The sequence below is a fragment of the Prunus persica genome, chromosome G6 (genome assembly GCF_000346465.2).
Source record: "Prunus persica cultivar Lovell chromosome G6, Prunus_persica_NCBIv2, whole genome shotgun sequence".
NCBI lineage: Eukaryota > Viridiplantae > Streptophyta > Magnoliopsida > Rosales > Rosaceae > Prunus > Prunus persica.
Genome location: NC_034014.1, coordinates 23,452,975 through 23,470,326, shown reverse-complemented (window position 1 = coordinate 23,470,326; position 17,352 = coordinate 23,452,975). Strand labels below are relative to the sequence as shown.

The 17,352-nt window shown below is 36.9% G+C and overlaps 2 protein-coding genes across 4 annotated transcripts; one reads left to right on the top strand and one right to left on the bottom strand.

The window, feature by feature from the left end:
• On the bottom strand, nucleotides 2,606–5,290 carry LOC18772275 (heavy metal-associated isoprenylated plant protein 6). Its single transcript, XM_020566651.1, has 5 exons — nucleotides 5,071–5,290; nucleotides 4,818–4,974; nucleotides 4,101–4,357; nucleotides 3,799–3,877; nucleotides 2,606–3,505 (listed from the first exon to the last, which is right to left on the bottom strand). Exons 1-5 carry the CDS (start codon nucleotides 5,077–5,079, stop codon nucleotides 2,988–2,990), a joined length of 1,020 nt encoding a protein of 339 aa, XP_020422240.1. The 5' UTR covers nucleotides 5,080–5,290; the 3' UTR covers nucleotides 2,606–2,987.
• On the top strand, nucleotides 8,960–15,735 carry LOC18772454 (histidine--tRNA ligase, chloroplastic/mitochondrial). 3 transcript variants are annotated; one of them, XR_002272250.1, is made up of 12 exons: nucleotides 8,960–9,630; nucleotides 9,715–9,803; nucleotides 9,957–10,086; nucleotides 10,367–10,459; nucleotides 10,933–11,007; nucleotides 11,580–11,697; nucleotides 12,431–12,573; nucleotides 13,253–13,381; nucleotides 13,577–13,740; nucleotides 13,840–14,028; nucleotides 14,712–15,138; nucleotides 15,252–15,735. XR_002272250.1 is itself a non-coding variant. In XM_007205223.2 (10 exons), exons 1-10 carry the CDS (start codon nucleotides 9,232–9,234, stop codon nucleotides 13,976–13,978), a joined length of 1,479 nt encoding a protein of 492 aa, XP_007205285.2. In that variant the 5' UTR covers nucleotides 8,961–9,231; the 3' UTR covers nucleotides 13,979–14,147. The 3 variants fall into 3 exon arrangements, 1 of the variants encoding a protein (XP_007205285.2); XR_002272249.1 differs by having other exon boundaries at nucleotides 14,712–15,257; XM_007205223.2 differs by lacking the exons at nucleotides 14,712–15,138; nucleotides 15,252–15,735 and having other exon boundaries at nucleotides 8,961–9,630; nucleotides 13,840–14,147.

The following is a 17,352-nucleotide window of genomic DNA, read 5'->3' as shown; positions in this document are numbered from 1 at the left end:
GGGTGCTTTTTAAAACGCCTTCATGTCAGAATGAAAGGTGTGAGAGAGGATTACTTTTCTAAGCTTTAAGAAATGTCTCTAATAATAAAGGCCTCAATCGTGGCTTGATGGCTTTTGTTGGCATGATAGTCTTGTCAAGCCCCATGGTGACAAAGTCCTTGACTCATTATTCCCTACCATCGCAAAAGAAGACAACATAAAAGCAATGTTAGTTCTCAAATTCCTTTACATTTATTATTCAGGTATAAATCAATACTTGTCATGAGCTAGCAAGGACAATGATAGAAATAACGTATTAATTTTTTTTTGGTGGGTGTCACACGAGTCAATATGAACAAATTATCATTCAAATCCGGTTCATATGAGCTTGAAGTTTAGAATTTAGGATTTAGAGTTCATATTTTATAGAATACAGTTTTCCTTACGCTAAAATCCAAGGCACCGTGCTAGGGTATGCCACGCACTTTCGACTCATTAAGCTTTGGTTTTTAGTGATTCAAATTTGGAAGTAGAAGTAGCTGGCGCTAAAAGTTTATACAACTATTGTATTCTAATCTGTAACTTAAGGATATGATGTTCCAAATTCCCACGGATTCTGATTCCTTTTTGTTGCTTCGATTATAACATATGAGTTCTTTCATTTTCGCGTGTGAGTGTATGTGGTGCGCAAATTTTTATGTTCAATTTCAACATTTACTAATATAAATAAACAACACGCGGGGTGCCAAAAAAAGAGGTGTTCATATTGAGAATGTTTAAGATATTAAAATTGTATTAGGGTGTTAATTATGATTTTTTTAACACAAATGATGGTCTAAATTAAAAGTGAGAGAAATTTCTCACACATATACATAATTAAGATGTCATGGGATTATCATAAAAAAAAAGATGTCATGGGATTAGCACATGAGACCTCCTGTCTACAAGTCAAGATCTTTTTTCATTGAACTACACCCCAGTTGACAATAATAATTGAAATATTTTTAGCCGAAAGTACACCAATATCATATTTTTGTTCATCACTGTCGATCTTATCTTTGTGAACCAAATTTCAGCACGCCCAACATGAGACGTTTGACTATAATGAATTAATGCTTGAAATATTCGTTAGATATGGTCGATTAGCCTTCATTGCATTGAAAAGGCAATGCCACAGTCCTTTCACTTGGAATCAGCCGTTAAATCTAATAAGAACCCCTTATATATTTAGCTGTTGGAAGTCTAAAAGGTCGGCTAAAATAAAAAGGTCAAATAAGATGTTAATTAATTAACCAATATAATAATCTGATCTAATGACGTCGCTAATTAATTAATAAGAAGGGTTATGGAAAATTAAGTTACATTTTGACGTTAATTAGATATGGAACCTGCTAGAACGCCTTACTCTCTCTTTCAATAGACAAACACAATTTTTTAGAGAATTTCGGTGGTATGATGAAAGAATTTCTTAAATACTACAAAAATGACGAAGGGGACTTAACACCTGATTTCAAGTATGATCATCTCAATAAGAACGTCTTTAATCATATCAAACGGACTTCAAATCACTCAAAAACATCTAAGCTAAACACATTTAAACTAGACTAAGCATATAGACAACACACAGTTTGATAATCTTCTCTATGGTTTTTGGCCCTAGCTTCCAACTAATCCCACTTAATGTTGTGAATACGTGACGCAAAAAGGGAAAAGTTTAGGGATAAATAATTGACTTACGTACCTTTTTGGTTGATTCATTTTTGCATGCTAGCAAAAAGAAAAGTTAATCCCATTCGAAATGATGTAAAGTCTAATGGTTTTTCTAAATTGGACGCATACTTTCTACAACTTTTTCTTTATCGTCACGACATTTCCTACAGAAATATGAGAGAAAATAATGAATATATAGATGTCATTTTATTGACCAAAAAGTATTATTAGAGGATCAATCTACACCATACAATAAGTTGTGCATTTCCCTAATTTTACCAGCCAAGGCCTTTTTTTTCTTTTAAAACACCAGCCAAGCCCTTTCTCTCTCAGAACAGCAAGCATTTCAAAATCGTAAATGCAAAAATGAAATATTTTTGTAATTAATAAGAGTCCCCCACCACCAAAGCCCCACATTTTAATTACGGAGTCATATGCTTGTATCCTCATATCACTTTTAATGTCGGTCCTTTTGTTTTTTGTTTTTTTGCTACAGTCCTAATTCCTATTGTAAACTATATAGATATTAGATTGTGAATGATTGAGAAAGAAAGCTTTCAATAACATCCAAAAAATATCATCATGGCCTTAATTCAGTTCGCTAGAGAGAATATGCTCTTATTCTGTATTCGAGTTCAAATTCATTCACATAATTTAAATTATATTAAAATAGATTATCGTTACATAAAAATACGAGGAAATGTGTTGAAAAAAAAAAGAAAAGTGAATGAATATTTTTCTTGAAATGCCAAAAGCAACTCTATAAAAAAAACCTCAGGTAGTAAACGTGCTGATGTTGTGCAATTAAATGTAATTCAGATTCGGATATAAATCCCATATTAATTAAACCGAAGAAATCAACAATCGAACCAAGTGGCCTCGTCTGTGCCACAAAGTAAAATATATTTTGCAATACAAAGTGAAGATTTAATATCATCATTAATATAAACGTAAACGTTTTAAAAATACCAAATAAAAAATTAATTAGCAGAAACTTTAATCATATTGAACCACCATCATATTCATATCAAACCAACATCTGAAACGGCTCCACCAGCTGGCGGGGCCGGCCGGTCGGTCTATCTCTATTACATCCCCTAATTAAAACTAAACCCATAATAAAACCAAAATTCCATACCTACCTACTCGTAATTATATTTACTTCTCTTATAACCTTTGCCCCTTATTATTTACAATTTTTTTGTAATTCCGATTTTACCCCTCTATTTAACGTAAAACTTAAATTTTAATTTTATCTTCGTCTCGTCAGCCAACCACCGTTCGATCGGTTCAGCACTCTACATCACCGAACAACCATTTGGATTCTCGTCGCTGAACATTTGGGGAGCAGGGTAGTGTTCCGTCGGCACAGCGTAGCCATGGCTCGAAGAGCCTTGGCTAACATGCGCCTGGTGCGCTTGGGCCTCCATGACGAACTTGTTGTGGTTGTATACGTGTCCTTCGTCGTACCAATAGTAACTGGGAGGAGGGTAAGGGTACCCAGAATACTCCATCTTGTTCACTTCTACCTTGGGGGCTCCGCCGCCGGGTGCTGCGGCGACAACTTCTTTCTTCTCGCCTCCACCGGCGGCAGCTTCTTTATCTTTCTTCTCACCGCCGCCGTCTTTCTCCTTCTTCTCACCTCCGGCTGCGGCGTCTTTTGGCTTGGCGGCGGCACCGTCATCTTTCTTGGGTGGGACCACTTCGACGGACCTCCTGAACTTCTCTCTGAGGTAGGGGACGAGTTCTTGAGCGTCCATGAAGCCCTTGACCGTTACAATGTCTTTGGGTGCGTCAAAACTCACCGTATTGACCCCTGCCAACAACAAAATGCACTTCTTTAGATATTAAAATGACAAAATTACCACTTGGAAATACACATGTGAACTTAATTTTTACTGAGCGAATATATACGTACGGCTTTATTTTTCTATTAATTTTGACTAACTTTGTCTTTTTATGCAATTTATTAAAATATTAATTAAGGTTTAAGAGCGTGGTGCCGGTGGGGTGCTTGCATCATCCTTGATTAATTAATTTAATCCAAATTAAATATATATATTATTAATAAAGTCTTGAGAAGTTTCGAGAATTGAGATCGCCTCTCACCTTTGAACTTGGAGATTTTACTCTTCATCTTCTGCATGCACCCCTCGCAATGCAATCTCATCTTCATGACCACAGTGCTCTGAAACCACCCAACAAAAGAAAAGAATTAGCAACGAAAATACAACCAAATTAAGCTCGAAATACAGATGTACAATCTGTGTATTATAATACGGGTGAGCCACGAGTTGATATATTCTGCTTTTAAATAAATATTCGCTGATATTATAATACAAACAAATTTTACTAAACAAGTACCAATCAGCTAATATGCATCGCAAATTATACATGAGGGTGAGGTTTACCTCTTTGGGTGCCTCTTTGGGCTTTTTCTCTTCTGTCTTCTTCTCAGCCGGCTTTTTCTCTTCTGGCTTCTTCTCAGCCTTTTCCTCTGCAGCAGCTGGCTTTTTATCTCCACCGCCATCTTTTTTGGGCTGAGGAGAAATGAGATCTACCTTCTTCTTGATCTTCTGTTCCAGTTTCTCTCTCAGCCCGGCGGGGTCCACTTTCCCGGTCACAGTCACTTTGTTGGCTGCACACTCCGTCTTCACTTGTTCAACGCCTAATTTAATTCACAAAAAGATCGACCTAATTAGCCAACAATTAAAAGGAACCGTGTTTTGTACGTTAAGATTGTTTTGGCCCAACTAATCAAGCTTAAACTACACGACGGAAAATGCATGAACTCAATTGAAGTCAAAATTCTAAACTGTTTGCTTGCTTCCGCACCCAAAAGCCCTAAATCTAATCCAAATTTAATAGATTAGTAGATATTAATGGTCAACACATAGACTTAGCTACCCCTTCCCAATTCCCATCCTATAATTTTGGACCCTTTTTTGGGTCCCCAAATTTCAACGGTAAAAATTTCTGAGCCGGACCATTGAATGCGGATTTGATTCCGGTGAACTTCGTAAAATCCGAAAAACAAAACCCAATTGAAAAAAGCGAAAATCGGAAAAACCCAGAAGCCCAGAATTCTCATGTGATTGAAATTTGATATGAAATTGGTGAAGCTGTACCTTGGAAATTCTTAACAGCTCGTTTGATTTTCTTGGCGCACCCCTCGCAATGCATGTCGGTCTTCAAAACGACTGTGAGCGAGCCGTCGTCCTTCTTGGCTCCGGCGTCGGCTGCGGCGGGCTTCTTCTCGCCCTCATTCTTTGCGCCTTCCTTTTTCTGCGACAACAAATAAACAGTCGTTAAAACAGAGAACTTGGCCGGAAATAATTTTTAGCCACGAAGAAGAATGTACAAATTTTGGTTTTTACTCACCTCACCCATGGTGTTGGTGTTGGTTTACAAGAAATGAATATGAAGAGCTTTTCTTTTTGGTTTCTTTTTTTTTGGGTTGGTAAATTGCTGAAATGAAGAATTAAGAATGAGGAGGTGAGGTGGGGAGATATATAGGGAGAGGTGGGTTTGTTGAAGCTGACGTGGAATTTCCAAAATTATTTATGGATGGTTATGTATGTATGGGTGATGATTTATGTTATGTATGTGTTGTGATGGGTATACCGTATACCGTATACCGTATACCGTATACTTATTTGGTTTCTCGTTTCTGCCGTTGGGTGTATTTAATTTGTTTTAATGGTAGGGGTGGGGGCATTGGGGGGTGTAGTCAGCACAGATGGGCTGTGGCACTACGGGCTTCGGAGATTGCCGCCGCGTTGGACTAATGGGTGTCGGAAACGACGGCATCCGGACAAGTCAGCTAATTGTGACTAGACCCTGACGTGTCTTAATCAACCTCCTTCCTATTTCTTGCTGAATTAATTAAATGAAAATATAAATATGGTGAAGAAGGGTGAATTAATAGTTTTTCTACCAGAAATATGGTGAATTGATAGTTTCATTATCCGTAAGGTTTCTAACTCAAATGATTAAGAGTTTCACCCAATATTTTATGTTCAAATTCCCTATCGTGTAGTATTGTTTGTATATATTTAAAAGGATTTTTTATAAAAATGTCACATGAATTTGCACCTTAGTTTTAATTTGTTACCTTAAATTTTTTTTAAGAGAAATGTCACATTAATTTTTCAAAATTCATGATTTGTCATCTGACTTTAATACCATCAATTTTCAACAGTATTTTAGTCTTTACATTTTTAAAGGTACTTTTAAAATGAAAAAATCATTATACAAAAATTGTATTTAAAAAAATCTCACATTCCCCCATCCTCTGTGTGCCACCGGTAGCTCCAACCAACCCTGCCCAAGTTGCCTCTTCTTCCATTCCCACTTTCCTCTTTCCTTTCCTCCTTCTCTCTCTACTATGGAAGAACTACCCCCCACACACAAATACCTTCAGTCAGCCCACCCAAATAGAGAGAGAGGTTTTGGATGGGGGAGAAAGGGAGAGAGAGAGAGGTTTATTTTTTATATGTTTGTTTTCTTTGAAAATTGAAGACTAAAATACCCTTTAAAATAGATGAAAAATTGGATGATGTTAAAGTAAGATGACAAATCATGGATTTTTAAAAATTAAGGTGATATTTCTCTTAAATTTTTCTTTAATGTGACAAATTAAAACTAAAGTATAAGTTCATGTGACATTTCTACAAAAATCCCTATTTTTTTTATATATATAAAAACCTCCACTAAACAATTTTGTATTCATAATGAGGGACAATATGATAAAAATCCTTTTTGGACAGTTGTTATTAAGGTTCGTTTTTCATTTTAAATGAGAAGGGGAATTTGAACTTGTGTGAGAGCTAACTAAAACACTGTTCTGCCAAATTGATATAACTCAAATATGCATTATAGGTTGGTTGTTGACATTGCCAATTACCCCAACTGTAGAGTAGTCTTTGCAAACACCAATTTGAGTGGTGTATGTTAGATAGAGCACCTCCTATTGGGTAGCCACTTATTTGTTTATTTTAAAAATAAATACTACTACTACTACTAGTATAGGGAGTTTCAATCAGAAAAGGCTGCGTTGAATGATCATCGCTCAATTTTCAAGGCATGGAATTGCCCAAGATGTGCAGGTCTCAGCATCCTCACGTTTTTTCTTATCTTTACTATATGGTCCTGTTATTGAATTCGCTTCAAAATATTTTATGACGAATGTAATGTTGTCACGGGGGAAGGCTCACACACGCATACTATTTTCACAGTTGAAAGTTTAGGCAGATTTGACAACTCAATGGCCATTAGAATTCCATTTGAGTGCACCTTTACTGTACAGCTTTTGAATCCCATCACTTCTAACGAATAAAATCCAAACTAGGGTTGAAACTAATCTTTTTCAGCATCATATGCAATTATGCATGTATTGACCAAACCCTAATCGATCGATTGATGCTCCAATTGCGTATTAGGGTCGCATTTGGTTTCGGCTCCAACATCAACATCAAAACGGCAATGCCCCAATTATGTATAAGGGTTTCTAAGTGCTAACCGAAACCCCACAAAAGCAATACCCTTAAAAGCATAGTGAGAAATTGGCAAAGGGAGATGGGTTTTGACTTTGTGTGGATGCCAACAAAGTTAGCTAAGCAATGATGTAACAAATTATAGGTTTCAAATTCGAAACATCCAAAAAGGGTATAAAAAAAAATTGTTCAAATATCCTGGGGACATTTTGGAATGGAAACTTGATGAGGAAGGTTAGGCATTGCGAGTTGGGGAGATGTCGAAAGCAATGATGTTAAAAATTTATGTTCTTCAAATTCAAGATATCCGAAAAGGTCATTAAAATTGTTCAAATATCTTTGATGGGGAAGGCAGGTTAGGCATTGTGAGCTGGGGAGACGTTAAAAGTTTTGGCTCTTGTGTATGTGTGTTTATCGTGTAGGGGTTTGAAGCGGTGGGAAATATGTTGGCATCTTCTGCTAGCTGTGAGGAAAAGCAATGGGGACACCAATACGTGCGCCAATACCAAAGAAAGCGAAGCCTCTTTGAGACATCAGACCTAATTGGAAATTTGGAATGATATATAGAGAGAGAGAGAGAGATCTTGAAACAAGAGCATGAAGAAACATGCACATAACGATAAAAATATTGTGTTGTACGCGGCAAGTAGTAGTCATCTTGTCTTTAATCTTTCAGGATAGAATTATAAATTTCCACATGAAAGAACCGAAAAAAATACCTCAATTTATTGCTAGTGAACGTGAGTTTAGTGCTTAAATTCACAAGGTTTAATTTGAGTAAACTACACATGAAATAACACAAAAATATAAAACAGGATTTGTTCCTCTAATTGGGTCATGCTAATTTCCTTTTCAAAGAATTGAAGAAATGGTATTTTATTTGTAAGCATGGCGGCAGGACTCAGGAGGCAATTGTGATGAGTGCCATTATTCATGAGGAAACGTCAAAAATTAATTAAAATATTATCAACAAATGGGTCAGTGCATATGTATTCAGTTGGATAAATTTGGATGCACATGTGCGGTCCAGAAAACCGAAAAAAAAAAAAACATAAAAAACAGATGCGTGATAAACATGAACTTTCGAAATTTTATATACATCTGGGTAGGCTCAAAATAATAAGTAGAGATAAGTATTAATATAGTTCATGTTCATAAATTCTAAAAATATCCATCAGAAAAACTATTCAAAACCAGCAAAAGGAAACTTTAATAAATGTGTTTCTGTGGAAGATAGGAATATTTGTACTTGTTGTGGGCACTACTAATCTCATCAGCCATGAAATATATTTGCTTAGAAATGGATGGTGTGTTGCTTCTTTTGAGTAAACTTGTATTGGTGATCACTTTCGCATCATATGGGATTAAAAGGATAACCCACCATTTGTCGGACAATCATGAAGGTTTTGACATGACTAATCTTGAAAAAGACGTTGATTCAATTTTATAAACCTTTTAAACTTTTCAAAGTGTTCATGATTTTCTAGCAATTATTTATGCTCAATTTATGAACATTGTATAATGTTGTCAGGCGATAAACATGTAAATTAAAGAGCACTACTACCCTTACAAACATTACATAATATTTTTCTTTTCATGTATTACATGAAAAAATTTGCGAAGCCACCTTGAGTCAGAGAAGGCATGTGACCCTTCGCATAAGGTGGCTCTACATGACCATGACGGAACGGGACTTGTTTGTCGCCTCTGGCTTCAAGTATCAAGAAAATTGCATATGTAGTTTTGGTAAGCGCGGTGATTACGGCCGGGTTTTCCTATTGGGCCAAAACACGGCCCATGGGTTCATACGTGACGCATTTATGGACTCACAACAAGAGCTCAACAAATAGTCTCAACCTTTCAATCTGTTTGGGTCTTCACTATTCAAATTGGGCCCCCGCCAAATCAGTACGTTGGTCTGAAAACTCCAACGTCGAGCTTCCTTCGCCTTTCAACTTCAACCTCTTCCTCTTCCTCTGCGTTCAGCAAAAATAAGCAAAAACCCCACTGTAACCGAAAAGACCATCGAGCCCTTGTTGGCATCACCATGCTCTCCTCCGCGGTCTCTTCTTCCCTCCTTATCTTACACAAGCCCTTTGCTCGCGTTATCAGATTCCCCATCCCCAAACTCCCTCTCTCTCCAAACCCTAGACCCCTCTCTTCTCTCTCACCCGCCGCTTCTGCTCTCACCCCCAATGCAGTCGGCGCCGGCGGTCGCGCCGGAGCTCTATCTCCGGCGCCGATCACCGAAGACCTCCAGAAGATCGACGTCAACCCTCCCAAGGGCACCAGGGACTTCCCCCCCGAAGATATGCGGCTCCGCAACTGGCTTTTCTACCATTTCAGAGAGGTCTCGCGGTTGTTTGGCTTCGAAGAGGTCGACTTTCCAGTTCTCGAGTCCGAGGCTCTGTATATTAGAAAAGCAGGAGAGGAAATTCGAGACCAGGTTTTTATAGCTCTTCTTTTACTCGCATTGCGTCAATTGTAATTACGTACATGTACTTACATTGCAATGTGCTGTCTTGTGCAGCTATATTGCTTCGAAGACCGGGGTAATCGTCGAGTTGCATTGAGGCCTGAGCTCACTCCTTCTTTGGCAAGACTGGTGATACAGAAAGGGTACTGAAATTCTGATTCTGCTGAGCATTTTCATGTTCTTGTTGCTAATTAAAGACTTGGCTGTATAATGTATATCTGTATGTTTACTCGTGATTTTTTTATATCCAGGTACAGATGCCAGAAATTTTGATTCCCGTGTTTTTTTCTGTCCAGAAAATCTCTATCCCTTCCAGTGAAATGGTTTGCCGTGGGGCAGTGTTGGCGGTATGAGAGGATGACGAGGGGGCGGCGTAGGGAGCATTACCAATGGAATATGGACATTATTGGTGTACATGAAGTTTCGGTATAGAGCTGAAATTTTTGATAATCCATTCAATACTACTATATTTGATACTGAAATTTTTGGTACGGGAAAAGATTATCCATGCTAACTAGTATTGCATGCTTATATGATTCTGAATTTTTTTATTTATTTATTTATGATTTTGCCCAACACTCTTGCATTGATTGAAATCTCCATCTGTTCCACATGATGCATGGCACATTGTTGTATTTGATTGTATTATGTTGTTATATGCATTTCCCTAACAAGCTTGGATTTTTTTTTTCTCTCCATGTTCTAGGCTGAAGCAGAACTTATTTCTTCAATTGTCACTTTCTTCAAGCGATTAGGAATTACCGCATCAGATGTTGGATTTAAGGTTTCAAGTCGAAAGGTGTGGATGGTTTTTCCTTGCATGAACTTAGACAATCAGATTCAAAGGTCTTCATAACATTTGTCTTTCCGATATTGTTCGTCTATCTGTGGGAGGTCTGTTTCCAAAGGCTTTGTATTGCCACATGCTTCTCAAGTTGCTTTTCAAGATAGAAAATGAAAATAACTTATACATCCCAATTAATTTGAACAATATAATATTCTGGGATATTATGATATACTCACAATAGTTGCCAGAAGCCACACAAAAAATAAAAATAAAAAAGCTTTGCCACTGTCTGTTTCATTAAAATGAGTTTTGAGGATTTTTTTTTTTTTTTTTTGGCTATAGTTTATGACTACTAGTCTACCTTGTTAATCTTTTTAGTTTTAAGAGACATTTGATCCACACTCATCCTCACATTAGAACTTTTGTTTTATTATTGATTTTTGGAAACCAGGGCAGATGATTCTTCTACTTTTCTTACATTACAGGTTTTGCAAGAAGTATTGAGGCATTACTCCATACCTGAAGCTTTATTTGGCAAGGTTTGCATCATCATAGACAAGGTAAATTGTTCAAGGTTGCAAGTTTTGGATTGCATCTGAATCTGTTGTGGTTTTCTACTTTATTGTTCTTGAAAAAATATCAGATGTGAATGCCATTATGACCAGTATTGTAGTTTGGTTTAATAATTTATTGTTGAAAAATAATTAGATTACAATCATGTTATTTAGTTTGTTAGATTCTTTTAAAGTAGAAATTCTTTATTCAATTGATTCTAGGTTTCCCACATGTAAACTTAACAAATCAGTTCATTGCTAGTAACTTTTTTTAGTAGGACATTTTTTATAGTTCTTGTTGATTCGTTGAAGTTCTTTTGACATGCATTAGTTGTAGCAAGATATTCTACTTATATTCCATGTCTTCTGTATGTGCGTCTGCTATGCATCTGCTATGGTCATGGTCCTTGAACTTTGTATGCATTTTGGATTTAGAATCTAACCTTGCTCTTATGTGTCTGATAGCACAGTGAATATTATATTTTCACATTTTCTTATACATAACCATATACGGTAATGAGAATGTAGATTTTGTTTATAGGTTTCTAATCCTTTTTCTGGGATTTAATTATGAACAGATAGAGAAGATTCCAGTGGATGATATAAAAAACGAGTTGAAATCTGCTGGTGTATCGGAAGAGGCTATTGAGCAGTTATTGCAAGTTCTTTCCATAAAGTCTTTGACAAAGTTGGAAGGTTGGTCTTATCGTTATTGATTCAGAAGCTATTTAGATAATATATTTTTTGGCTATACAAGTTACATGAGCATGGATGAGTTAAAATGCGTCTTGATACTAGATCTCTTGATGGTTGAGGAACATAATGTGAAGGGTGATAAGATAATGTGAGGTAAAACAGATAGCTTGAACATGATAAAAGCTTAGCTAGGCTTTTGTATCTTAGCAAAAGATGAAGGGTGATAAGATAATGTGAGGTAATACAGATAGCTTGAACATGGTAAAGGCTTAGCTAGGCCTTTGTATGTAGAAAAAGGTGGAGAAATACCAATAGGTGACCAAACAAGGAAAACTTAATTAATGGGTTGCCTATGTAGGAATTGAAGAAGAGTGAAAAAATAAATAGACAATTATGTTGTGGAATGGTGATGTTAAGATCAAAAGTTGGTAGTTATTTGTAGAACAGAGAAAAGTAAACTAAAGTTCAAACTTGAAAGTGGTAAGGTACAGTTAGAGGAGGTGGGTTCAAATTTTTAGTTTATATAAGTTGCGGTGACAAAAATAAATTAGTTTTCATATTTGTTTCAAAAATTTGTTGAGGAGGAAGGTGCTTTTGGTAATCGTTCGTTAATGCTGGTTTAAAGGTTCTATTTATTGTGTAACCGAAAAAAAAAAAAAAAATTTTTTTTGCAGTGAGAGATGATGTAACTCTTACTTAGTAATCGTATGCATTCCATGTTTTTCTTATGTAGAGATACTTGGAGATGCCGGTGAAGCAGTTGCTGATCTGAAGCAGCTATTCTCTCTTGCTGAGAAATTTGGTTATTCTGAATGGATTCAGTTTGATGCTTCTATTGTTCGTGGCCTTGCCTACTATACTGGTATTGTCTTCGAGGTTAGATATTCCATGTTGCTTTCCCCCCTATACTTTTTAATTGCAGATATCAGTCATACTAATAGAGTCGAGTTAAAACATTTTTTTCCATTTTATTTAGTTGTTCTGTTGCTCTTGGGGACTGATGACTTTCCTGTATAGTCTGGTACATACCTTTACGAGTTTAAATAATGTCCTGGGGCTGGGTATCATATTTGTTACCACGCTTCTATTTCAGGCATCACTCTAGCCATGAGGATGTAATTTATAGATATTATCTTCCTGTAAGTCTATACAATTATAGATTTTGGAAGTACTGAGCTGAGGCATGGCCTGTGAGCAAAACGTTAGTAGCATTGTTATTAGATATTGCAGTAGAGTATTTTAGGTGTTCTGTAAGTTGGTTATGATGCTTTCATCCCTTATGCATGAAACAACTGGCATGTGACATACCCGTGTCATGTGAAAACTTGTGCCACTAAAATTTCAGATGTAGAAAATGCTTTCAATTCTGCACTAATGTGTCTACTTGGAAGAACAAAGTTTGTGCTGTAGATAGAAAAAAAACGGCAACAGCTTTTGGCTGTGCATGATTACTTAATCTGTTCATGAATATTAGATCTCCCTTGCGTGTAAAGAAAATTGCTGCTGGTTTCTTCACTGTTGAACACAGCCCCTAAATGATCAATTTTATTCTCAGGGTTTTGATAGAGGAGGAAAGTTGCGAGCCATTTGTGGTGGCGGGCGATATGACCGCTTGCTTTCTACTTTTGGTGGTGATGACATTCCTGCTTGTGGCTTTGGATTTGGTGATGCTGTCATAGTGGAAGTGAGTTTCAGCTTATATTTCCTATTCCTTTCTTTATGAAGCCACTTTCTATTACATTTAAGTTTTCTTGTTGAAGCACAATATGTGCTTATGGTTGGGATAAATACTCCTAGTACTTAAATATACTTCATTCTTGGCTCCTAGAATTTTCGTTTGGTTTATCGTTTATTTGACATTTTGGTTTTGGGGTTACAGTTGCTAAAGGAGAAGGGTCTTCTGCCAGAACTCAGCCTGCAAGTAGAAAACATTGTGTGTGCTCTAGATCCTGGACTTCAAGGAGCCGCTGCCACAGTTGCCACCATACTCAGGGGAAAAGGTCAAAGTGTTGATTTAGTCTTGGAGAACAAACCGCTGAAATGGTATTTGCCACCATCTTATTAGGCGCTTGCAAATTTCTATTTCAATCATTCTGTTTCTAATATGTTATATTTCCATGGGTTGAATTTGATCTGTGTCAGGGTATTCAAGCGTGCAGCAAGAATAAATGCTAATAGGTTGATATTGGTGGGAGATTCAGAGTGGCAAAGGGGTATGGTGGGTGTGAAAATCCTTTCTTCCGGTGAACAACATGAGATCAAACTTGATGAACTAGAGTGATAAGAATTGATTATTTAGAGGTTGTACTCTATTTGTTTTATTTTTTATAGGTAGGTTCAGCTCATTATTGTCCCCCAGTTATGTGCTTACACAATTTTTTGGTCAAAATATGAATGAAATTACTGATATTTGTCTTATTGATCTCAGTAAAGCTTGTGCAACCATTTGTCTACTGTTCTGTTTATTAATTTGCTTGTTCTGTAGCCTTTTCATGTTCATTTGAAACCATACTAAGACGTTATGAAAATTAGCCCAATCTTATGAGAAGTACAAACAAATGATCTTTCCAAAATAGCAAGTTGTAGATAGCTCAATACGGCATAACCATTCCTATTATCAGCTCCAATACATGGATCCTGTTTCAAGATGACCTTAGACAAGACTAATAGCGATAGTTAACCTTTTAGCAATGCTGTCCAAGATCTTACCTGACTTGTGTGCTGCTGATCGAAACCTTCTTTGATAGTTAATGAGAACATGTGATATTTTGACAACTGATATTGTGCTTGAACTATTTTGTAATGGACATGAAAGATAAATTTGTCTTGTTTGTACTTATGTAAGGTTTTCTTAGCCCCTTCATTTCCGGTAAATTTTTGGTTTGAGTGCTGTCCCTGGTTGAAAAGAGTGCATATTTGCTGCTTTTTGGTTTGCTACGTTTTATTTTTCACCAATTCGAAACTGGTTTCTTCGATGCATTGACATTACTTTTTTGCATCATGGTATTTACAAGCTTCTCAGTCACAACACATCCATTAGCACGATTCGACTCTAGGAGTCACATGATTGCTACTTTGGTTTGATGGATGGACATGACATTCTTGAATACTACCCAGAATACAACAAGATGAAGGGACTGCATCATACAAAGGGATTTTCTCTAAATTCAAATTTTAGAAAGACAAGAAAATGAAGAGAACTTTGTGTTTATGTGAAAGAATTTCTGCTATCTTGGAGTGCAGATTGTGTTTAGAATGGCAGTGGTTGCTAGGATGCAAATGGAAATCGGCTTCGTGAGTTGCATTTCTGGAACTAAAAACACTTGCTGGTATAACAATGTAGTAGAAGAAGAATGCGACCCCGTGTGTCTTCCTCACGAAGAAGAAAGATGCAGATGACATGAAGTCTCTTACAGATTGACACTCTGCAGAATTGTGAAGGTACCATGTGATCTTTCTTTTAAGATAATCAGTTTCTAAACTCAGTCATTTTGTTTTAACTTGGACTGGTCTATATTTGCTCTTTAAGAGAAATTTGAAATTGCTCATTTCAGAGAGAATGATTTCTGTAGTCATTTTCCTAAAGAGATTTTCTGGGCCGGATGATCATCGGTATTGTTGTATCAATATGCTTTGAAGTACTTGGGGGTTCCTTTGACCCAACAATAAAGGAAGAGGGTGGTGTGGGAGGAATTGATAAGTTAAAATTTAGAAAAGATTATTTCAGGCAGAAAAAATTAGGAGGTCAGACGATGTGCTTATTGCTAAATTCCCCAGAGTTCGCCACAAAGACAAATTTCCAACTCTTTAGGCTAGCCCTAAGTGCAAGTTCCATATCTTCCACTGTGATTTGGCCTTTCCATCCCCCAGCATCATTTATGGCCATCAAAAACCCACTGCCACTGTATAAAAGGTCAAGTCTAGAAATATTTGGTTTGAATCCTTACTGGTGTTCATTGTCATTAAGCCACTGTAAGAAATTCGCATGGTGGAACATGGAATGATTTTGGTTTTATAATTGCAGTTCTTGTTCAGTTATGAATGCTACTGCGGTGAGAAAACTCATTTCTTTTTCTTTGTTTGCATCTTTACAATCTAGTAATACAAGTCTCCCAGTAAATGGTGCTATTGCCTATTTAACATTTGGGTTTTCGACTTTGAGGAAGTAGAAGAGGAAAAGTTGGTCACTGTTAAGACTTGAATTTGAAGTTACAGAAGGTAAGTGAGGAAATTTGCAGAGTACCTTTTTCTCCCATTTTCAGTCTATTGCTGTTGACAATTAAAAAACAGCAATTTGTTGATGATGTGCATGCACTGAAAGTAGGTGCAGACATTATTGAAAGTTGTCAATGACACATCAAAATTGTCAAGTATGGTCAGTTGCATTGGGAAAATATCATGATTCTCAAGTTGTTTTTTTATTCCTTGTGAAATGGTTCAAGGTTGCTGCATTCTTTTACCCCTATTATGAGATGGTTCTTTTGGGTCCATGATTCAAATATAATACAATACTTGAGCGAGTGAGCTACAGCTTAGATGTCACTTTTAAAGGGAAGATCTACTTGGTATTCTTTTGTGATGCTAGGCTTGGTGCTGCGCTAAACTGGATATTTTGTCAACTTGAGAGTTGATTTTTTTTTATCCTCTTGGCTCAGTTTTGCATTTAGCCAAGCTGCCAACATGACCCACCATCGTCATCCATAACTTGAGAGCATATTTTTTTACTCCCTGGTGGCCCTTCCTCCTCCATCATCACCATAATTCACATCTAGCCGCTTTCGGTTGCCTTTTGTGCCTTATGTTTTGTTCTGGTCTCTCTTTATTTTTGGGTCATTGTAGTGTCTCAATCCAGGGCAGAGTTAGCAATCAACCAACGGACGTGAGTGAGTGGCAACCAAACAATAATTTATGACTTTTGCAATGTAATTTCACTTTTCTTTTTATAGATGAAAAAAGAAAGAGGCTCCCGAGGGTGAAAAAATGTTGAAAATGTGAAAACTACGGCAAGCCAAACCCTTTGAACTTGTTGTAGGTGAAACAAAAAAGTTGAGGGAGCTGTGTAGTGTCAAATGAGATGAGTGCGCTGTGGAGGAGGAGACTGGAGGGTGTGGCCCGTGGTCCCGAGCTGAATAGTGGTAAATGGCCACGTGATGAAACACCATGGTCACGCTCTCTGCATGAGCACATTCTGTGCGTATTCTCATATGATATATTGCCTCAAATCTCAATTCCCACGTGCCCCGTCGTTTAGATCACGTGGTCAGTGATCAGTGCGTCTACGCACCAGTTCTCACACAACTTACAAGTGATACGCTTTTGCCAACCCAAGCCTTATGATTACCCAGAAACAACCACCAATCAAATTACTATATCCGCAGTTCGAATTTAAATTTACTGTCTCAATATTCTCTTCAACTTGCAATTTCTTCCGCTTGATATATTCTCACAGCACGTTAATTGTATTGCATCCCTAAGGTCTCGTTTGGTGGGTAGGATAAGTAACATAATTAGATTTGTTTAATCCATTACCATGTTTGGAGCTAAAATATGATTGTAGATAGGATAAAAGATAATCTCACTATAAACCCCTTATGTTTAGTTTTGTAGGATAACTTATCCTACCAAGAAGGTGGGATACATAATCTCACTACTCTA

Excerpts from the sequence above, each read along its gene's own strand:
- LOC18772275 (XM_020566651.1), bottom strand. Across the intron at positions 3,878-4,100 it reads CCAAAGAGGCACCCAAAGAG|AGCACTGTGGTCATGAAGAT; the intron begins GTAAACCTCACC and ends GGGTGGTTTCAG. Across the intron at positions 3,506-3,798 it reads TAAAATCTCCAAGTTCAAAG|GGGTCAATACGGTGAGTTTT; the intron begins GTGAGAGGCGAT and ends TGTTGTTGGCAG.
- LOC18772454 (XM_007205223.2), top strand. The coding sequence starts at position 9,232 with ATGCTCTCCTCCGCGGTCTCTTCTTCCCTCCTTATCTTACACAAGCCC. Across the intron at positions 12,574-13,252 it reads ATACTGGTATTGTCTTCGAG|GGTTTTGATAGAGGAGGAAA; the intron begins GTTAGATATTCC and ends TTTTATTCTCAG. Across the intron at positions 13,741-13,839 it reads GAGAACAAACCGCTGAAATG|GGTATTCAAGCGTGCAGCAA; the intron begins GTATTTGCCACC and ends GATCTGTGTCAG.